At 37.2% G+C, this 24,520-nt stretch overlaps 1 protein-coding gene across 1 annotated transcript in view; it reads left to right on the forward strand.

Moving 5' to 3' along the window:
* The first annotated feature begins 274 nt into the window (after nucleotides 1-274).
* ITGA9 (integrin subunit alpha 9) overlaps nucleotides 275-24,520 on the forward strand; it is a 196,102-nt gene continuing 171,856 nt past the window's right edge. Inside the window, exon 1 of the mRNA XM_072412135.1 lies at nucleotides 275-613. Coding sequence (XP_072268236.1) covers nucleotides 453-613 — 161 coding nt within the window. The 5' untranslated portion in view covers nucleotides 275-452. The remainder of the gene's footprint in view (nucleotides 614-24,520) is intronic.

Raw genomic sequence — 24,520 nt, forward strand, 5'->3', positions numbered from 1 at the left:
AGAAGTATGAATATACGACAGTGAAAGCTGCTGACCTGCATACTTGTTTAGGGTCCATGCCTAAATGTTTTCAGCCATAACAATTCAGCATTTCAGTGGGGATCAGTACTGCCAGAGTCCTTTATTCTCACTTTAGTTTGCCTTTGAAACTTTAGGCTGCAATATCTTAGATAGACAGTAGATGTCGCCAGTGCTCCGACCTCCCCGCCATCCTACTTCGGCTCAGTCCTTGTAGAATCCACTCCCTCGCTGAACGGATTGGTGCTGATCTCTGTAGTATTTGGCCAGATCGGAGTCACAAGTCACCCCTCGCCACTCCTCTGTGATCTTCCACTTTGGGACACAAGCACATCTGGCTAATTAGCACAACTGGCCCCTTTGCCAACTCTACTGGGAGCTGATCTGGGCAGTGGCAAGTTGATCAAAGCCCTGATTGTAGGATTTCAGCCAGGATGGCAGAAAGGAGTCTTTTCAAAGCGCTGCTTGGAGGGTTTTTGCTAACTTTGGTGCTTTGCTATAACATTGATCTGGATCACCCTATTGTGTATCAGGGCCCCAATGGCTCATTTTTTGGATATTCTGTCCTGGAGCATTATCATGATGATACAAGATGGTAAGTTATTCTTTGTTACTGGATTTGTCTATCACAGCATGTGTTCACTTTCATCAATGTGATCAGATGAAATATTGCATGACACTTCCAATGCTTCTGTATACACATGACCTTGGGGATCATTAAAGTATTCTGCTATAAGTAATGTTTGCCATGTGGAGCTCCACAGTACCTTATAGCTTTGCTTATTTAATGGAAGTGATCTCATACATCCTGCATGGGTTCCTATGAATGCATTCATTCTGATAGATATTGGGGAGGGGGTGTACTGTATAGAGCAAAGAAGGCTGAGTACAATAAGAAGTTCATTTAGCATCTCTTATCTGATTTTCTTTCCTTCCAGACTCAGTCATTGCTCTGAAAAGCTGTGGGAGTTTTATGATGGTCCCTCTGTTTATTGGTTTATGGCTCCAACATGAAACTTTTTTATTTATTTAAAGGAGTGTGTTTTTTTTTTATTATCATAGGGTATGGGAAATTCTTTTCATCATAAAGGATGACTTTTACAAAGTTTACATAGTACTTTTAGCCCTACAATTTCTGAATGTCACAAACTTGTCAATGATTGCAAAAAAATGACTGTAAAGTATTTATTATTATTATTATTATTATTATTAATAATAATAATAATAATAATAATAAAAAACTGTTTTTGTAAAGCACCAACATATTACGCAGCTCTGTACATTAAATAGGGCATGAACGTGACACAAACAATGACACAAGAGGAGGAGAGCTACCTGCCCAAAAGAGCTTACAATCTAAACACGTATCATGTTTGGATAGCGAGGGCCTGAATTCCCTTATACCAAAAAGAAATATAAATCACGGACAAGTGAGTAGTCTGGATCCCACCAACTCCTGTTTAGCTGGAGACTGGTTCAGATATCACCTTCTGTAGTTGACATTTTACTTTGCCAAAGTTCACAACTTTTTTTTTTAAACTGGGAACTAAATGAACACATGGATGCTGTATGGAAGTTAATAAAGAAAATCAGCCCGTTCCATTTTAGTGCACGGGTTGGGACACAGAAGTTATCCTGGTAAGGTCTATACAGAATGATAGGGGAACAGGTATTTCCTGGACAGGTCAGCATTGGCACCCTTCCTACGTTCTCACTACACACCGTAGGGGTCAGGGTAAAGTTATTAGAAGGTTTTAGGGCTGGGGTAAGTTTTAGGGCTTGGAAAAATGATGGGGTTGATTGTTTGCATATGCAGAAAACCAACCTTTTTTGGCATTGAAACCTTTATTCTTAATATTACAAGTGACAGAAAGGAAAAAAAAATACCATACCAGAAAAATGTAATTAAGGGGTCTATTTATCAAGGTTTTCACCCAAGATTCACACAACATTCAAATTGATATGAATTTCTGTTAAAAGCACACAGGTTGCCAATACATATAAGTACAAGTAAACCTAAACTGCTCTCCCCGTATGTGCAGAACAATTGACCCGTAGTTGACTGGATGAATATCAGGCAATTAGTAGATTTAGAGGCCATGTAAGGGCATTTACAAGTTCTGATGGGGTTACATGCCTTTTCTCACACTTCCATTCTCAGGCTGCAGCAGGTGGCAATCCAGGAACAGCGTAGTGCAGGGCAGGTGCATAATCCAGTGATGGGAGCACCAGCCATTGCTGATGAACAAACCAATGATTTAGTCTATTGGTTGTAAATGGTGAAGTGGTGGGATTCTTGGTTATTTGAAATCTGCAAAGTTGTTCTACTTTATAAATCATTCCCACAGTCAGGGTAAATAAAGACACTTGTCCATTGAGCTGAAAAAAAACAGAAATGTTAAAGTCACAGATTTATAAGTTTACAAATCTGCAATTGATCTCCCCACAGAACCATAGTGTCACCTTGGTAGATTTGGGAATTATAGTAGAGTATTTGTGTATGAGAACTGAAAGCTTGCACATGGTTGTCTAGTAGTAGTTAGTCACCATCAGCTGGACTTGTTTTTGTTATGTTTTACAGCCTTCCAATCTGCTTCATTTTTTCCAATGTGTGCGAATATCATTGATGTTGAAATGGGCCAATCATACTTTGCAGCTACAGAGTTTAATTGGCTTAATTTCAGGTCCGTGCTTTTTGCATAGAAAAGTTAACTCTCATGTCATTGCTAATGTTTATACAAGAATCAAACTGTGGGTTGCATTTTCAGTTTGTCATCTCGTTCCCATCATTGCAGTTGAATTGCTATCCATCCTTTCATTCATCACAAGATTTAGGCATACCATAACTGCTTGTTTTGGAAATATTTTTCGCACAGCAAAGTGGACAAATCTGATTGTAATGTGAAAAGTATGACTGTGTAAACTAAACTAGCTGAGCTTGCCCAGGCCAAGTTGTATTTTATAAGGCTGGTCCCCAATATTAGTATTACCTAAACATTCATTACATTGTAAACAATGTGTCAGCTTTACACATAACTACCTTTAGATATTGATAAGTAAATCCAGCACAGACTTAAACAAAAGTACTGCCTGTCATAACATACAGAAAATATGTCTTGCCATGTCCTATTACTCATATGGTTATACTATCCTAAGTAATGCCATCTGGGTAAAAATCACAATTATCCCTTACTTTACAGTACAATAGCACTAGATGCAGCCATATTGCATGGTAAGCTTATACTCTGTTCAGAGAGACAGCTGTACATATGGGAAAAAAAACATTCTGTTCATGATGTCATGCTATCTGTCACTGGCAGTCTTCCTGGTTTGTTTGCACTGCAATTAGAAGCTTATCAATACATCAAAGAATCATTCTCTGGACAGCAAGGATTAATGTTAAGCACACTCATAGTTTGTGAGATGATGAAGCTTTACATGTTTAGGTACATTTTTTTAAACAAGATTCTGTTCTTTTAAGTAATAATTATGTGGAAAATCTTTAGGGAAAAATTGAACTTTATTTTAACTTTTGATTTCTTTTTAAAGTTCCACGTTGAAAAGAATAAAAAGCTGATAGAAGGAGAGGAAGGAGTGAGAGAGAAATAAGCTTATTACTGTTCTGATTTCACTTTCCAGCCACAGGCAGGGGTGGGTGTAGGACAGTGGGGGCTTAGGAGAAGTGTAGAATGATGTTGGCCATCAGACTGAAGGCATTCTATTAGTGGTGAAATATCTGGAATAAAAGTCAGAGATGCATCAACAGCTGCTTATTAATTTGCCTTTTTATCTTATTTTTTGCTGAAATTCTGCTTTAAAGGTATGATTTTCTAAATCTCATGTCAGGTAAATATAAAATACCGAGTATAAATAATATTTATAAACAAATCTAGCCATCAGGTGGAGTTCTATACTTCTTTCCTACCTCTTTCATAAAATAATAAAAAAAAACTACTGTTTACAGAGAACAATAGTTCGATTACGCTTACAGCTGAATTACTCAAAGGACAAACTAATCACACTGCCTTTGGCTTTCTGCTCGCTATGTCCTACAGAGCTACAATCATAGAATGGGAATCTGTAAGGAAAATGATTCTGTTGTGCATACCAATCAGAAAACCTATATTGCTTTGTAGTGGCAAGGTAATGGCTGCACCTTTATTATAATACTTTGGCAGCCATGGATGTATGCTATGGGTAAAGACAATCTATTGGCTAAAACAAACTTCTGGTATCTCAGACCTTCAGTAAATCAGCAGCACTAGTCATTTAGGATGCCAATCGTGGACATTGTGTCATTTTGTATCATTGGCTGGAGTCAGAAACCATTGGCTGGAACTGGAAATATTAGGGATCTAATACATCTGTGAAGAATCTGTCATCTTTAAGGCATTGTCATATAACCTGTATGTCGGTAATATATGAACACCAGTACAGAAAAGAAGTTAAATGTGGGTTTATTTCGAAAATAAAGGTTTTATAAATATCTAATCTAATAAATATATAAATAAAAAATGTAATATTCAAATATATTATAACAAAGTTTTAAAAATATATAAACCTAACCCAAAACTAATTGGTTGGTGTAGATGGATGTGAAGGCCATACAAAAAGTCATTATCACTCATGTCTAGAGTAGAATAAACATCATATCTGCCTTGACGCCACTGTAGGATAAATATATAGTGATGTCTTTTCAACTGTGAGTATATTAACCCCCTTCAGTTAAATAATAAAGAGCTGTATGTCATTCTGGACAACTGGTGACACTTAAGATGCATCCATTGAAATGTTATTTGCAGCACAGTCGCTCCAGTGTTCTCAGTTGTTCATATTTTCAAGATTGTTTAACAGGTCTTTGCTTCACTGAGCTATTTCTATGTTCATATGTTGGATAGGCTGCCTTTGCTAGAGAAGGGCTTTACTTTTCGTCGTTTTTATAAAGTCAAACAAAAAAGAAGAAAGAAAAATGAATGCAGGTTTACAATGATATTGTGCAATAAGATTATTTTTCTACACTTATTGGCCAGCTGTTCATGATTAGTGAGAATATTATCAAGTAGTAAGGGATTGCCTTGTGTATTTTTGGCCTTTATCTTCAGGGTTGATCAGCTACTACTGTTGCTTTGTCTGTTTTATACTTTTTATTTTTTTATTTTAGTTCACCAAGTTATTTAAACGGTACCAACCAGTATGCCTGAATTCAGAACGATAAAATAAGCCTGCTTTGTAAATATGGCCTGTGAGCCATTTTCTGCCTTTCCAGGAGTGCCCCAATTATCAGTATGGAGTACATCAATTTCCCAGCAAATTCTGTCTGGATGTTTTATATTTCCTGTATACCACTGTTTATATAACATAATTTATTTAGGCCAGTGGTGGTGGAAATGACAGTGATGTCCACAGGTTCATGATGGTGGGTATTGCACTTTTCCAACTATGCATAAAGTGTTCTTGCATTGAGAATATTCCCTGCATCTCACCAAACATGTAACAAGAGAAAGATGCGGGACCAGGCATACGTTTGCTTGTGACATTGGTTTAATTTTTAAGAGAATTTCATGCATTTACACTAAAATATATGTAATAAAAAACCCACGATCTTCTAAGCAAATCGGATGCAGTGAACTGCTTCTTTCTTGCAGATATTTTGTTGCAGAGGCCAGGGTTACAGGTGGTTAGCCAAGAAAGACTTTCCATCCAATCCCTCCCTACTGTTTCCACAAGACATGTTAGCTCCTATCGCAGTCCATTTATCATAGGAACAGATATGGAAGTTTTGATGATACCAGTTTATGCTTTGCAGGGTAATCTTTCATTAAACTGTTTTGCAGCCTGGTCTTGTAGATACTCAAACTGAATCCAGGGTCCAAAGAAAGTTGATTGCCCGCAAATATTGTTTTCCAGCATGCATAAGAATCCTATGGAGTGAGAAACCACAGCCCTATATACTGAGTAAAACTTTTTTTTTCTGCAGATTCTCCTGCAAGGTGGCTGATTTTAATGTTTGCTTCTCCTGCACATGCCCTCCTTGTAAGAGACATGTTCAACTTTTTGATCTCTGCCTGTGAAAGAATTACCAACAATACTAAAGAAACTCATCTTTACTATGCTCTATATAAAATGAGACTCTGTAATTAGACAACAATTCTGCAGTTCCTAGTTGCTCATGACTCGAAAACCTTGCTTTTAAAGTCAAGATCCAGACTCTTCTTTTAGGCATCACTTTTGGGTAGTATTGGAACGTGCTGTACCCTTCAGCCTTCTCAAATTCTTATTGGCTTATCATTTTGATGGGATGTCTCATTAACCAGTGAGTGGAAAAAGCAGAAAGGGGGACCATGAAAGAGCTGCTCCTGATTACAACTGGAGCCCTCTGTGTTAGGGTCTCACAAAGATCCTATCACCAACTTAAAAAAATGCATGTAAAAGCACAAACAATACGTTTTTTTTCTTTTCATGAATTGTTTTGACACCCTTGTTATGTGTCTTTAAACTTGCTAAAAAACATGACCAGTCATTTCCCTGGCGCAGCTTCCTCCCTGCTTGTCTGCCTGGAGTTCTGCTTTAACAGTATTGACAGGTGCTCTTGTAATTATTAAGGAAAAAACACAGTGCTGCTACACGTTGGACAGTAAAATACAGTTAAAAGGGCATTTCTCTGTAATCTCACTACAAGCTGTCTCAGAGCTTTTACAAGATAGTATTAAAAAAATAAGACTTTAGTAAAATGTAATGAAGTCGAGCCTTTATTTGATATTATGATAAGCAGTACTGAGTCTGTTTAGTCTGTTACATTTAATCCGAGACTCCATATAGTGCTGCAGAATGCAATCCATATGTATGACTGTATAATAGGGTCACTTGTGTAAGCAGCAATTCCCAGACTATTATGTGCACACCCACCAGATGTTTAGAGGTTGGAACTTATATTTAAAGATACTTTCAGGATGGAACCCCTAATAAAGGTTAAAGCCTTCCTGCTTAGTGGGGGTGTTCCAACAATCCATGTTTCAGTTGCCCGTTATTATTTTTCATTTACAAATACATTTTGACATTCACATATAATATATTATTCTATTGCCTTTCTAAAAATGTTTCTTTTGAAAATCATCAAAACAGCATCATTTTGTCATGTCTGGTTTTTAAGGCAGAAATAAATTTAGAGATTTAAAAATTGATATGTAGTTTTTGTTTATTATAGAAGGGACAGGCTATGTCTCTTCTGCAATAAAATTAACTTACCTGCCTGTTTTATCAAAACTCACCATTCCTTGCATGTGTCCAGCATCTTTACTCACTCCTTTTCCAAGTCCAGGATTTTCAGCCATCTGAAATAGCCAGACAGGAATGATTTAATTTGTGTGCATACTCATAGGTGTTTATTCATTCCCTGGCTTGGGTCATACCTTGAGCTGCACATACTCAGAGTACATTAAAGAAAGCATTGCAAGTTACCTGGAAAATTTGTTTTTTTACTGAAGCAACATGGCCTGTCAATTTGGCCTAACTATTTTTTAGTATTGACATTTAGTTCTTCATTCAAGTGGTACATCAGCCATAATATTTTTTTTTCTTCATGTCATGCAGAAAGGTTAGTACCATCAGTTTTTTAGTGCCATTTTTTTACTACTTCCCCTTGGAAAGATTTCTGTAGATTAGGAAACAAAGCAGGAAATTAGAGGAGATATTACAATTGAAGAGGAGGGGAAGTCCCAACTTTCACGTAGATCATCACATCACAATTGTACTCATTGGTTATGTCAAACAATAGTGGTAGTTATGTCAGCTGACAGCTTTTATTGGACAGGAAGTAAAGAGCAGCCCTCCCACAGAAACACAGGCAGTAATTCAAACAAGGCTCTCACCTTCCTTCCTTCCAAATAAAATAGTTTTGTTTTGGGCTGAATTTCATTTAACAAAATGTAATGCTTAAAACTGAACTCCAGACTTGGTAACTTTAATCAGGCTGTATAAAATTAGGGCACCTAAAAGGCAAACAGATACTTATACTCCCAAATTTATCGGTGGTTAGTTCTGGAATACTCATGAACTTCAGACTTCAATCTGTCACAGACATAGTTCAGGATTTGTTAGAAGCAGGCTCGTTAAGGTGGTGTCTGCTCTGTATAATAGAGTCTAAGGAGTTGCAAGGGTTAATTTTGCTATGGACTACTTCCAGGGCACTGGTGCAGTGACATACTTCTTGAAGTCAAGCAAATCTTTGTGTTTACGAGGGGGTGCTGAGAAGTTCCTGGCTTTGCCCCCTTCCAGATGAAATAGAAAAATGAGTGTGGGGGCATATGACAGCCTAATATCTTAGTATGTAACTGTGCAAATATCAGGTCTTTGCAATTCTTAAAACCATTTTTTCTTTTAGTGAGAAACTGTGATGGCACAGGCACAAGCAAGTTTCACGACGCTGGAGTTACGGGCCGTTATGAAGTTTTTGTTTCTCCAGGGAGTCAGCAAAGGACATTCACACTGAGATGTCACAAACACTGGGGGAGAAATGTCCTTCCTACAGCACTGTCAAAACCTGGATATTCCATTTCATTTCACCGTTGAAGATGAGCCCCTCAGTGGGCGCCCCCCAACCTCAACTGACCTGGCAACCTGCTATGCTGTCCATGAGCTGATTATTGAGGACAGACGAATATCCGCTAAAAAGATAGCACAGATACTTGACATCTTATGGGAACATGTTGAGTTTGTTATCACCACTATCCTAGACATGCTCAAGCTTTCAAGGAAGTGGGTGCCAAAATGTTTGAACAGTGATCAGAAGAAGGAACGAGTTGAAGCATCCAAAGCCGTTTTGGACTATTTTGAAGCTGCACAGGACTTTTTGGCTAGGTTAGTGACTAGGGATGAAACCTGGCTCCACATCTTTAATCCTGAAACCAAGGAACAGTCAAAGGAATGGCGCCACAGTGGGTCCCCGCAGCGGAAGAAGTAAAAAAGCCATGGCTTCCGTTTTCTGGGACAAAGAGGGTATTCTGTTGGTGGACTACCTACCTCAGGTCTCTAGTATCACCAGACAGTATTATGCTAACTTCCTTGACCAGCTGAAGGAGGCAATTAAGAAGAACTGGCGTAGAAAGTTGACCAAAGGGATTGTTTTTTTCCAGGACAATGCACCTGCGCACAAAGGCGACGTTTTGAGAACGTCAAAGATACTACTGAGAGCTGGTTTTTGACCCAACCAAAGGACTTTTATTTGAATGGTCTAGAAATGCTGCAACTACGCTGCATTACGTGCATCATTCTCAGGGGGGAATATGATGAATAAATGTGTTATTTCATAACTCTGGCTCTCTTCTTTCTGGGCAAAGCCAGGAACTTCTCAGCATCCCCTCGTAATGTACATACCAGTCAGGAGAGCAATCTAGTAATGGCACTGACTCCCTAGGTAAAACACAGAAGCTCCAATGACCATTCAAAGGAAAGGGAACCTGGCCTAAAACACCAGACGGCCTGGCTTTAAAACATAGGAGCATGGGTGAATCTGGGTAATACAGCAAACTTTGAATGGATGGAGTCCAGGAATAAAAAATTGCATACTAATAGTAAGTGATTTTTAAGAAATCTTTTCCAAATTTGCTGGATCGCCCAGGTTCTCCATTACAAATCTATCTTTTCCACTCTTGGAAGAGTGTTAATAAATCAGGTATAATATTGCACAGTTATTCAGACTCTGATCATACTGCACACTGTGAGCTTCTGGATTGTTTCTAAAATACAATAAAAGCATAAATGGTTATGAGTATTTAAAAAAGAAAAACATTGTAGTTTGTTGGACTTCTTTCTCCATAAAAAGCCATGTACATATGGGCATGAATTTTTAGGAGCCATGTGTAAAACAAGTTTTTAACACTCTCAATTTAAAATGGCTGTTAGCAGGCTTTTAATAGACTACCATTACTTGCATTAAGTGCTCATTTACACTCATGCATGGCTGTAATGCATGGAAATGCACCATGCATGTATTTGTGTATTTCAGTGCCATTCGTTTTCAACTAGAAAAAAAAGTAATTCTCATCACACAGTAAGGCAATGCATGTTGTGATATACTGCATTGTCACTCCACTTAATAAATTGTCTCCCTTAGTAAATCGGCAGCTTATGGGCAAAAAGACATAGGGTAACCAATGGACTGGTTATGCGTGAAAAGGATCACTTTTTAAACTGGGGTTTAGGGTTGCTTTGAAACCATTAACAAACTACTTTAGGCTTATTGAAAGCTTTATAAAAACTTGCTGTGCACCCTGATGTTACACTCACCAAAGGCTGTGTATTGTGTAAGGTTTTATAAGACACTGGATTTTACAATCTAACAATAAGTTCAATTTATAATATATACATAATTACCTCTTTATTTTAGCAGACGTTAAGTTGGACTCTTTTTTCCTCCTGGCTTTAGAGGAATTTACCTGATAAAAATCTGGACGAAAATCTCAAATTGCAGTTTATATAACCCCCGCAATATATTCCTGTCCTCTCCATAGTAAGAATATTTCTGTCCAGTGGGGAGGGCAGCAGCACATGGAAGGGGGGTGAATTGCCAACAGCTATAAATTCTAATACGGAAGCCTCAGTGTGGACAGAAATCAACACTAAGTCATATCACTTATGTAGTAGATAACTATCAATTGCTCAGCTGGAAGCCTTGTAACTCAAGCTCTCTCTGTTATAGACACATGTTTCCAGGCTCACTGCCAGATGAAGACTTGTTTTCCTTTAATACTTTTTCATTCAAATGTATATTATTATTTCTTACCTCCATGGCTACATTTTTTCTTTAGTGTTGTGAATTCACTCATTATAGACTTTCATAGTATTATAGACTTTATGTTGTATTTCAATCACATTTTCTATACAGATAACATTAACAATTTTATTTTTAAATACTGCTAGTTTCAAAAATCTGCTCTTTTACATTTAGGTCTTAATTTAAAGAAGCCATAATTGCCCCAAACGGAGACACTGCCTAATCTAAAATAGTCGACTGTTAAAGGCAATAAAGAGTTTGTTTTATCCAATGCAAAAAAGAGACTGTCCTGATCTAAGACATAGGAATGACTGTCAAATCCAGTGTTTCTCAACCAGGATTTCTCGAGAGGTTGTTAGGGGGTTCCTTGAGCAAAGGGCTATTTGTTCTCTCAGTTCAGTTTTACTGACACCCATGATCTTTTTGGATATCTATAAGGGTGGAATTCTTCCCACTGGGCAGCAATGCAAGAGGCATTTTTTCTACTGACCACTACACTGATGTTTTGTGATCTGTGGGTAAAAAAATTTGTAAAAAGTTTCTCTGAAGATCTGAAAGTTATTTTAACAATGTTTTCCAAATGATTAAAAGGTCAAGAAAGACTGGTTAAATCTAAGGCTGCGTACACACGTAGGACTTTTGTTGTTGGAAAAGTTCTTTCACGATCCTTTCCAACAAGAAAAGACTGAAAGATGCTTTAACGAGCACTGCACATACAGAGCTGTTTTAATCTGGAGATGAGAGAACGAACGAATGGCAGCCTGCTGCGCTCTCTCCCCTTAACTTGTATTGAAGTTGTTCATCGTTCATGGATCAACTAGGACCAATCCATAAAGACGGATCCATGAACAGCATCAGACTATACACACATCAGATTCTCATCTGATACTAGCCCTGAAAGGATATTCGGACGAGAATCATCTGACGTGTGTACATACCCTAAAGCAATGTAGAGACTATGGTAATCTAAGGCAATAGGGGACTGTGAAAAATCGGGCAATACAGAGGCTGTCAAATACGAAGCAAACCTGTCTAACCTAAGGCAATGCTCTCTATCTCCATCTTACACATGTATAGCAATTACCTCCTTCTATACAACATGTATAGCAAATTTTGATTCTTCCATTTCCCTGTTAAGACCCCTATTTTCACCTTTTGATTGACAACATTCTCGGTTTGCTCATTTATTGCACTTCAAACGTTGTTAGCCCTCCTCTTCTTCCATAGCTCATGAGTCATGAGTCTGCCAGCACTGATACCCCTGTGTATTGGTGCTAAACAGGACAGACATTGGGATGAGTTAAAGGCAGATATTTATTAATAGATGGAGAAATGGTACTTACTTTGAATAAAAGGTATATAACATTCTAAGGAGTTTGAATAGTCTCTAAATTTACAATCAGCCAAACCAAAGAAAATTGGTGGGATGTCCAAATTTCTGTCACTGAAAATAACCTTTTGTGGTTGTTTCCAATGATAGCAGAATGAAGGCACATAGATTGTACAGACTGAGCAAGGGGCACTCTGTTGCAATTTCCTCCATAGGAAATTATAACCATCATCCCAGGACAGTTGTTTAGATGCTCTACATGTTAGACTCTACTCTGTTAGATTTTAATCTGAGATGTCCTTGATAGCTTGTTTAGAGTGACAATTATCAAGTGTTGTGTATGTAGTGTGCTATGCAGGAGCAGTGGGTACAGTAATGTGGATTGCAGAAATGTATTAATTCCACCAGCAATTTCATTGCAATACTGCTACCATACCCTCTACTTGGGCAGAATACTTTTACACCAGGACTTGCAGTCATGTGACTACTGTAAAGGTTATACAGTGAACTATCATATGATGTTAATGGTATTAAGGTGCTGAGATAGATGAGCCTTTTCCTATTAGGAAGGCAAACAAATGGAGGAGTGTACAGCGGGATGCATTCCACTTGTCTTCCCCCCTCCCCTCTTTAAGAACTGTGTTTACAGTGCTCATACTCTCTAATGTTGGTGGAATCAATCACAAAATATAGTTTCCTTGTACATAAATTTGTAATATGTCCATAGTTCATAACCCTACTTTTTTCTCTTCAATTACATTTCAGTTTATAATAATAGTTCCCTGCGGTTTGCTAACACACAATATGTTGTTTGTATGGTTTTAATCTTATATTATGTCTTTAAAAAACACAAAAGTAGAAACAGTGAGGTAAATATCCGTGCACCCACGGCTGACAATTCCTTCATAGTGTACTAGTTTTCTGGTTGTCATTCTAACTGTCTGACTTGAAGCAAATATGGCGATATAAAGTTTTGGTTTTTCTCACACTTTCCTGATCCTCATCAAATCAATAAATATGGACCAATGTAACCGACAAGCTAACCAATATTTTCAGGGCACAGAAATATGAAGGTATAGGTTCTTTGGTCTTATTATTCGGCTAGGCCAGAGAGACGTAATGCCCACACATGGCAAGGGTGGTCACATTTTTTTGGCATATCCAAATGCCACCTATTGTGTAAAGACAGCTTTGGGGCCTTTGTCTATGAGCATTGTGCTAATGCATCACTAGCATTTAATCAGTGATCTATCTATCAGCTTCCCTTTTCTACTGCTGCTGCCATTCATAAAGCTGATAATGAAAATGATGCTTGAATGTTTGTGCCTACAGCACCAGAAAAAAAGAACTTTTACGAAGAATGATATTGTAAATAAAAAGAATGTGAGTTCTTTTTGGGGTCACTACTATGTACATATGGTGCAATTTGTGTTGTGTCATTGGTCTTCTGTCGCTAATAAACATTTTGAAGTAAAAAATATTTGTATATAAAAGAATATACTGGTATTCCACTATCTCTGAACACTACAAACCCCCCTTTCTATCTTATGTAGATGAGGAGAGGAATTGGTGTTCTTCAGTCTTATTGTAGGTTGACAATGATTCTCTATAGATACAGTACAGTGGGTAAGTTGTCACTCTAGGGCAGTCTTTCTCTGCCTTTTTAGCATGGGGGAAACTTGGAAATAACTTTCAGGGTTTATGGAACCCTAGCTATAATTACTATATTCACAGCTTAGTACATTAGTGTGGTGGTCAGAAGGAAGAATGCCTCTTACATTGTAGGCCAGTGGGAAGAATATCACCCTTACAGATAGCCAAAAAGACCATTGATGTCAGTTAAAATGTGAAAATAAATAAGAAAAAAACAAAATCAAATGGAGCCAGCACATTTAAAGACTGATAGGCTTCAATATGTTAACTTTATTTACCTTGCATTAAAAATGTACTTGTTTTTGTTGAACATTGTGACATTAGAGGGCCCCAGTTGATAGATGTGTCCTGTGTATTATCATGTACTTTCAGATAAACAAATCTCAGGATATCTCATCTTTTCTGTTAAGAGCACATTTGATAACATAATTATACTGTCTATTCATGTTTATCAGTGGCAGCAGGATAAAGACTTTACATTAATTACAACATGTCAGACATCCACAGCTCCCAAAATATCCAGATAACATCCCATGCTTGTGTTTTAATAAGAGCAATATTGGATTTATCACTCACACCATCTGTAGCACTCATCACCTCTTTTTGAACCTCCGGCAGTGCATATGTAGCTGTTTTTACTTAGAAGACTTTTTAATGTCCCAAAACTCCATTTCAAGTGTGTGCCTAAAATAGATTTTGGGTGGGATATTAGTGGAAATAGCTCAGCTTAGAGTGCAAATAGGATTGGAAAATGCAGCTTGCTCTTGTATGAGACAAAACCTGTGATAAAATGCCATTGGGGATTTTATACAAAAAATACTTACGTATATAAAGAAAAAACTGATGAAAGATAAGTGATCTAGAGCACCCAAGCTTCAACCCTCTGACCACAATTTCAAAGTTATATGCAACCTCAATATTTTTTTTTTCTGCGGCTAACACAGCCAACCCTTACATCCCACCAAAAACCCAACCCAGATAACTAGACTTTTGCAACTTACCCCTCCCCAGATATTTAACCATCAGGAACAGTAAATACCCCCTACATCTAAAGAAGTGCTTAGCACAAATTTTTGCAATATTACGGCAAAACAGTGGATGTTGGGATATGGCCTATAGGCCAACACAACCCATGACACTTTATCCTATGACACAACCCATGACACTTTATCCTATGACTATACCAGACCCAGGTTTGTCTGAGATTTGATTAAAGAACATGATAAGAAAGAGTATGATGTAGAAAACATTAAAAATGTTTGCTGCCCAGTGCATACTCTGGTGGCTGTAATTGCCAGGACTGCAGTCAGTTTGGTTGCAAGATCCCATGAGGTGGAAGAGTATACTCTTTGTCCATTGTATCTTATTGACAGTCTTTCAAGCAGATGAAAGCCTTTTTTTGTTTTACAGATAGCAAACCAATTATCATGCTATTTGTTCCTCAAAATGAATTAAAATTGAAAAAAAAAAATCAATTTCCTACAACAACTCACGTCCACATACTCATGTAGACAACACAATATACAATGAAAAGCTCAATGTATACCACTGAATCAACACATATACCGATATGCATTTTGGAGGAGATACATTATTGTCCGTTAATTCTAATGTAGGAGATTTTTAATCCAGCAGGTAGGTACCGCGGTAGGGAGAGTCCCATGGAAGTGTTCTCACCAAGATTTTTCCTAGAAAGCTTGCTTGTCTAAAATGATCTGAGAACAGAGAGAAAAATAATGACAATGTCTAGGAAAAAAATAAAGAATTCTAAAGGGAAATCTTTTCAGCTGGCTTTAAGAAATCAAAAGGGACAGTGGGCTGGTTTGTTTGGTTTAAAGCTCTCCAAGACTGGAGAAGATAGACTATTCAGGGTGAACCATTTCAGGTTTGCTGGATCCCCCAGGCTTGCTTATGATAATCTCCAGTCTTGGTGAGCTTTAATAAATCATGCCCAGTGTGTTCACATTAGCAGCAGAGATCATTTTTCTGTTATTCTACTGTGGACTTTGGCTGCCATATTTTAGGTGTCTCCTATGCAATCAAAGGGGGATGAGCAGACAGGAGTGTAGCAACAGACTAAAATACATGTAAAGCCAATCTATTTTGTGAGTTCCCTGCCTGTTGAGAAAAGGAACTAATTTGCTTTAACGCCCCCGATCCTCAGGAATATATTTTCACCTGTAAATTTCCAATTACCAATAGCTATTTCTGGAGTCACCAAGCGCTCTGTCACATGCAGGCAGTATATAATCCAGTTCAAGCTTTGATTTATGGTACATACATTGTCCATGGCTACTTCTTTTCATAGCAGCCAAATAACAATTACGGTACAAATACAAGGAGTTAAAGGTATCAATAGGTATCAATAACCTTACAAAAAGAAAACAATATTATACTATAAACTGCAATAAAAAAAATCTGTTTAATTCATAATGGCGTCTAAAGAGCTATATCAATGAAAAACTTCAATGTACAAATGTGACATGCAATACGTTACTATACATTTAGCATGATACATTACTAGTACACCTCAAAAGCTCAACGTGTATATGACCGCTTCTCCAGGAGCATCATATATGAGGACAATCATCCATTTGATAGTCACATGAAGCGAAGTACTAAAAACGTATCTGTCCTAACAACTGGTCAACAGAGGTCAGGGGATAGAAAGCCAACTTGGGTCTATAGTTACCTTGGAAAGATATTTAAGAAAAAAAACATCAAAAGAGTACCATCCTGGCTGCCTATCAAGGTAACTAACTGTGCTGTTGACTGACAATTGTTTCAGCATTTATGGTGGTGGTGTGGAAAGCTGTAGCTGATGATAAAAAAGGATCAAAATGAATGAAATGCAGAGAAGTGCACACCCACATCTCTACTAAATAAACTTGTTTAAAAAAATGCAGCTGTCTACAAAAAAAAAAACAAAAAAAACAAGAAGTACAGTGCAGTGGTGGTCTTTGTCTCTTATGAAATTGTGGGATAATTATGAATTAGTAGGGAAGGTGTGGAAGGCCTATGATCAATGAGCTGTTCAGCTTTTAATACATAACAGTGATTACACTGGGGGACACATTTTTTGTTGAGTTTGATCTTACACTTGTTTTTTTACTAATTTTTGGGTGGTGAATCCAGAAATGACCCCAGTTTTTTGCCATCACATCTAGTTTTTTCGATACAGGGTAGCCTCCATTTTTGTCAAAAAAAGATTTTACATACAATTAACAAATAATGAAATAATAAGTTAAATGTACTGTTTATTTAAATTTCTTTTGTTCATACAAAGGATTTATTGTTACTCTATGATATTTTCTATTACAGTAAAACATTTGAAAATTAATCGGGTAATCGGTTAAGGTAAACATTTACACTTATAGCTTTTCTTGGAGTGTTCAGTGTCAGGATAATCCCGTCGGATTCTCCAATAATAGTCAGCCATCATATGTACATCCCATATAGCCCTATACCATCATCTACCTGATGACCTTCAAATCTTGGTGGAATCGTTCACCTTGCTCATCACTGAATGCACCAAGGTTTTCCGGGAAGTTAGAAAGACAATTTCTGTGTAATTTTTTACTTGTGTGTTTCAAAGAAAGTCATTGACAATGGCTTTGAATGATAACCAAGCATTCTTTTCGACTTCTGACATTGTCCTGATGAAATGTTCATCTATGGTGAGCTGCTGAATTTGTGGACCATCAAACACACTGGCCTTGATTTTTTAAAAGACAGGCTAGGAAATGCCAGAATGAAGTACTTAAAACAGTTTCCTTCAGTTGGTAAAGCTTTAACAAACTGCTTCATCAGACCCAGTTTCATGTTCAGAGGCAGGAATTTAATATTCTTTCTATCAACAAGTGGCTCATGCAAAATGTTTGGATCACCTGGTTTTAGGGCAGAACTTCGAATCCAATTCCTTTTCACCCAATACCTTTCACGAGCTCTGCTGTCTCACATGCACAGATAACAGGGATACTTGGTGTATCCGCGTTGCTGACCAAGAAGGAAGCATACCATTTTTAAGGTCAGATACACAGAGACACAGATGACCCAATTGTGTTGGTAATATTGCAACAACTCAATGACTCTCTTTATGCCTGTAAATCATTCACAAAGAGAAACTGAATGACCAATTGGGACTGACTCAAATATATTGCCATTGTGAAAGAGGACACACTTTAACCTCCGCTTTGAGCTATCGATGAATAGTCGGCATTCAGTTGAGTTATAGATTGGAATTCCCAATTCTGCTATTAAACCAGGTATGTTATGCCAATACACAAAGCCACTGTCAGTTCCAATAGCTTTGTTCCTTTTTTAAGTAAGTTTTTCTCACGCAGTTTTGATGCTAGGTGTTCTGAAGCCTTCTTCGATAGTCCTAAATCACGTGCCAAATACTCAACTCATGCTGATAAAATCCCTTACGAACAGAGTCCTCTTCAATTTCAAACTCTTCATCATTGTTGTCACCTAGTTCATCACCATAATCATGTTCTTCAAGAGAGGGTAGTGTAACAAAAAACAGCACTGGAATTTCATCTGAATGAGCCACTAGGCGTATAGCTGATGGTAGACTAGGATACTCTATGCTACATTTATTTTTCTTGTTATATTCTGAAGTTTTCACTATACAAAAGTAACATTCACTGAAATGATCACCCTGCTCTCGCCAAACTATTGGTATACCAAATACCAAATCGTATCACATGTTCCCTTTTTCCACATCCGTAAACCCCCAACACACTGTTTGCACACCTTATGAGAGGCCCAAGACTTAACTTGATCACCAAGTTTAACTTTGAAATATGCCAAATAGGCTTGCTCTACAAATGTGCTGATGTTCGCCCTTTGACTGGGAATGGTGAAACTGCCACAGATACAACAAAATTAATCAGGGTTGTTTAGGTACTTACGATCAGAAACAGCAGAGCCAGACATGATCTGAAAAAAAGTAAATACGTGTGTAAGTGGAAAAATAAATTTTGTCTATTCACTACGTAGAGCAGCGCACAGCCTCTGACCACACTATCTTGCGTGTAAATGAATAGCCAATACAAATCTACTCTACAGTAATCGCATTATTATTAGCGGTAGAGAAAAAAACTGACGTGATTGAAGAAAACTAACTGCATTTTCAGTAACTAACTGCATACCTATATTAGTGAATAAAGGCTAAAAACTGAAGTTAACAAAAAATTTGTTCAAAATTGTTCCCCAATGTTATGTGATTGCTGAAACACCAAGAAGTACAAGTGAAAAATACATAGCAAAGATTTATGAAGCCAACAATTCCACTACACATAAGACATTAGATTAAGCTTGGAACAATCTTGTCTGTCTCTAAGCTATGTACACACATCTAATGGTTCTCACCCGATATTTGGCTCAGAGCTGATATCAGACGAGAGTCTGGCATGTGTACAGCGCCCGCGGTTCATCGTCCGAACGACCGTCCGTAACGATCGTAATGCAAGTGAAGGGGGAAAATGCGCAGCGGGGTGCCGCTCGGTCGTTTTCTCCCCTCCCCTCTGCATAGAGCAGAACAGTGCTAAATGTACATTATGTACATGTGCCTAATCGTTGGAAAGGATTGTGAAAGATCCTTTCCAACGACTATAATTGCACGTGTGTATGCGGCTTAAGAGTAGTATTTGCAGTATTTATTGACTAGTATGCAGTGTAAAAAGTGAAATGATTACTATTATAGCTCTTTTTCAAAAAAATCCAAAACTGCTTGTAACAACCTGTAATCTTAATTTACCCTAAATCTATGTAACGCATCATACATGAAAATCCTTGTCCATTATTAAATATAATTTTTATATTGCTGAATGCATTGTTGTTTAAAGTGCATGTGAAGTTAATGGAAAATCCCAGACAATTTAATGGAAGTTGAATGGCCTGTAATATCTGCCATAGAGATGCAAATCATTTAAACAGAATAATGATTAGCTTAGTAAAAGAAAACCACTAATAAATTGCTGTGTAATAGGAAATTCATCCTTAACTAAGAAGTAAGAATGCTTATGGCTTTATTGATTTTTTTCAAACTGAACTAGTATGCATTTTTAAGTTCTGCTTTGTTTACAGAATGAGAGGTCTTAAAGATAGAATTTTTTGCATATTGTGACAGAAAGGAAGTTACTTACTGCTTTTTTTTATCAATATATCTAAAGGTCCTTTACCTATGTCCTGGATTCTATTGCTTTACTTATTAAACAGACATGTCAGCACTCTTTGTCTGTGAGCTCCTGTCGCTGTTGTCCATACAAACTTTTTTATTTTTGATTTTACCCTTTCAGGATAAAAACTTAAACTCTTTTGACATATTGCTGGCCCACATCCTGAGGGCCATCCTTTTCTTTGTTTATAGTTTCAAATGCAATATTTAATAATAATTTTACAGAAACATTTCCCATTAAATCCCTCCTCTTCAGGCTTTTGAAATTTAGGTTTTTTTCAAAAGGTAAATAAGCATTATAAATGAAAGTTTTCCAGTACAGCTGTGTTATTGAAATACGATTGACAACATACCAATGTTTCAAACTATTAGAGGGCCTGTAATTATTTACTATACAAATCTTAAGATTTATAGATGTATCCCAGCAGTCCTTTATATAAAGTTGTGTTTTCCCCAAACTGTAAAATCTGAATGTTTCCCCTTGTTACCCTACCTTTGCCCTATTACCACATATGGTGTTTATCAGTCTTGCATTTTTTCACTAGCATATAAATTACCTAAATAAAGCCTAGCTGTAGTCATACTTATTGTACTTACTTTACAATCAGGCTGCATGGCAAGTGAAAAAGAAACTTTTTTGATATATATTTGTACTTAATTCCGATTAACCCTTGGTTATTTGGCCCTGTGCCAGCAGCACAATAGAGAGCAGGACCACTGCTGTTACATGGATCACAGTTCCTGGAGTCCCCAGCGTCCAACAGTGACCAGCACTTAGAGGTGTGCCATTGGAGGAAGAATGCAATCAATTTTATATGGAAGACTGCTTTACAAATGTACACCAAACAAGAGAGGGTTTCATGTGACTTCTTCAACCATCCTCTGTACCCCATCTCATAGAATGTAAGGGCTAGGGACAGTTGTCCTCTTGGGCTATGTAGAAATAAGTTGACGAGATTAGTATTTAAGTTCTTAAAATAAGTTGGGCTGGCGGACAATTCAAACTTTATTTACAGAATCTGCAGTATGTACAGGTGTTAAATAATTATGTTCCCTGGCCAAACCTGCAATGGCAGCACCAGCAAGATGGAAGTCCTCCAGCACGATTTCCCTTTAGTCGAAGATGTCATTTTGATCAAATTTAGAAAACAGTCATTACTGGGAGACGTTGCTCTGTTAGGCTGTGTTATTACAAATCTGACAAAGGACCAGTTAGCCATAGAACATCTAGCTGTTGTTGTCCCTGACTACAGGCACAACTCTGATTGAGGCCTAAGAAAGAATAACTTTATTCTACAATGGACCTATCACTGAGAGATTATGTAAACAGACATTTTTGACCTGGTTCTAAAAACATTCACATTATTGTTTGGTGTTCTTGTCCTCTGCCTTCAATATATCCTAAATCACTGACCTACAAGTATGCAGCTAAGGAGTTCAGCTATTTGACACAAAACTTGTCACAAAATGATCTGCATACAGGGCCATTTCTAGAAAGTTGATTCCCTAAGCAAGGAAATGTGAGGGTGCCCCTTCTTCCTTGGAGGCATCTCAAAAAACATCTCAAGTAGCCACTCAAACCAATTTATGTTAAAACATATACATTCACATGCTCAGCTGTTTATCGCAGTGTTGGAAGCTAAAGTGAAGTGGGCATTAATGGAGGCCAAAAGGGGTACAAGGGAGATCAGAAGGGGACTGGAGAGGTCAGAGTGATATCAGAATGATTAAAAAAAAAAAAAAAAAAAAAGAAGTAATTCCTTAAAAAAAAAATCCTGTTTTGTATAGATGTTTCCTCTAGAAATTCAGCAAACTTCGGAATTTAATTGAAAAATCCTTCTTTATAAGGTGGCAAATGTTTTCAATTATGGAGAAATTGTTGAAAGGTCAGTTGAACAGCACACATGCATATTTTTCATAAGTCACAGCTTTCACTGGTGGTTTCATGCACTAAACTTCACCCACCTACCATTTCACTAATCTACTACTTGTGGGGGAATTTACACACAATAAGAGGGAGATATGTAGTGGTGGGAAGTAGTGATGGTTACAAAAGGCAGAAGAAGATGGGTAGGCAAGTTTAAAATAATAGGTTTTGAGTGCTCTTTTAAATGAGCAGAAAGTAGGAGCAAGCCGAATAGGATGAGGAAGACCATTCCAGAGAGTTGGGGCAGCTCTAGAGAACTCTTGTATCCGTGCGTGTGATGTAGTTATGAGTGAGGAAGTCATTAATAGGTCATTGGAGGAGCGGAGAGAGCGGCTGGGGGAGTATTTTTTTACCAGGTCAGAAATGTAAGTGGGACAATAGCTGTGGAGGGATTTGAAAGCAAAGCACAGGAGCTTGAATTCAATTCTTAGGTGAAATGGAAGCCAGTGTAGAGATCTGCAAAGAGAACTTTTAGTATAGATGATAATTAATATTTTAGTATTAGTATATATGATAAAGGACATTGTCCCGGCACTGGCCCACAGGAAACCACCCCATTAGTGAAAGGGTCAATTAGTTGTGTTTGTTCTATATGCCAAAAGTTCCCATTATGCCCCAGATCCTTTCCTCTACCAGACCCTTGTGGATTAAGCCACTAATATCCTGAAGTAATAGAAGAGGGGAAATAAAATGATCACAAATAATTGAGGCTTGATGCCCTTACCCTGCTCTTCTAAACACTCTCGCCTATTCATCTCATCGTAGTAAATCAAGACCAGCTTTAGACATTTTGGATCAAGCTGGAAATAGTTGGTAGTCAAATTTCATGTTGTGGAATTTGTTGTAGCTTTTTCTTTTTGTATCTGGAAGTTACGGTTTGTACATTTAATTTAGGAGCAGCATACATAAACCAAAGGATTATAATAAATTGATGTCTTTAGGTGACCTGCATGTGACACCAATGTTATTGTCATGTATGGCTGTGTTTTGCTATAAATTGTAGATGGTTTTTTTTCTTTTGACAAAAGTGAAATGAACAACTGTAGAGTGTGTGCTCATTCCTATGTCATTTGTACTGTACTTCTCTTTTTGGCTCCTTAATTTATGGGCCTTGTCTCCATGTCAGTGTCACTACATTTAGAGGGATGTACAATATCTGCTCTTTGGAATTTTTATGGGATTCTTTGAAGTCACTTTCCAGAGGGAAAACAATACACAAACAATTTGACATAATGAATTTAGAGAGTTCCAACATGAGGAATGCATGAGATGGTTTGTTTCCAGACAGGTCATACTTAAACAACCATCAGTGATTACTGGCATCCCAACAAATGGGTATTCCTTTTTATAATGATAATTTTCCATGCAGCTTAGTTCCACGTACAGTTTAGGACAGCTATAGATAAACTGATTTTTTTAAGATTCCATGAAGACTCTTTAAATACTTAAAGTACGTTTATTGAGCACAACATTTTGGGGTACAATGACAATTGCTGATGATAAATAAAAAAAGATGTTGGGCAACATAATTTTTGAATTTTCCAGTACATCATTCTCTGCACACAAATATCTTATACTGTTCAGAGTAAGATACTCAGAAAAAATTACTCTTTTCCTTAAAAATGCAAGAGCTATATTTATAAACAAATCACATTGTTAATTAAATCACTAAACCAAATGTTTGCTTATTTGTTTTGTTTGATTTGAGCAAATGTACTTAAAAGGTATTAAGTAAAGATGTGTGAATGCACAAGACTTGTACTTCATACTAAGTATTGTTTCTGTATTGGTTGTGTGCCACAAGTGAATACACTATGTTTACAATATAGGTCTACAGAGTATGTATGGCATATGTACTTGTTAAAGACAATGTTTACTATGTGCTTCCAAATTTTGATTTGCTTTTACTAGCTACTTGGAATTTATTAAGTGTTCCTACTGGGTTTAGTTGACTATAGAATATGCCTGTATGCTGTACATGTGTCCATGTGTGTGCTTTTTACAGGGCTATTTAACATTTTATGACTATAGATGACTATGATAATATGAAAAAAATAATAATATTAATAAAAAAACAACAACATATGCATGTGTTGAAAGGCTACGACAATAAGTGCAGGCTTTGTGTATGTGACCATACATGTTGCACTACAGAGTTCATGGAGCCACACAGTCATGTGAAAGAACATGCCTAGCTCTGTCATTTTATATTTTTTGCCAGTACAACTGAATCAAATGTTTAATTTAAATTAAACTCAGAATAATGAAATAATACTTTAAATAATTAAATAAAACCAAATAAAGAAAAACAACACGTTAATAGCAGTGCATATACATGCTTTATACAAGTCAAGTTTGGGGTAGCATAAATGGTTGTTTTACAAATAGACCTTCATTCTTGCCTAAAATAGTTGTATTTTCTTTTTATTGATACACATATTTTTGAAGCCAGCATATTTTTTAACACTATGCCCCTGATTCATCAATAAAATCCGCGCTCGCTGGAAGCGCGAAAGTACGCGCAGCCAGCGATCGCGGTTTACCGCGGTCCGGACTCGAGTATGCGCGTACACTCGCCTCCTCACTGCCAGCCGGATTCCTGCCTTCATAATAATGAGCAATAGGGGGCGCGAATCT

This window comes from Pyxicephalus adspersus, chromosome 5 (genome assembly GCF_032062135.1).
Source record: "Pyxicephalus adspersus chromosome 5, UCB_Pads_2.0, whole genome shotgun sequence".
In the NCBI taxonomy this organism is placed as follows: domain Eukaryota; kingdom Metazoa; phylum Chordata; class Amphibia; order Anura; family Pyxicephalidae; genus Pyxicephalus; species Pyxicephalus adspersus.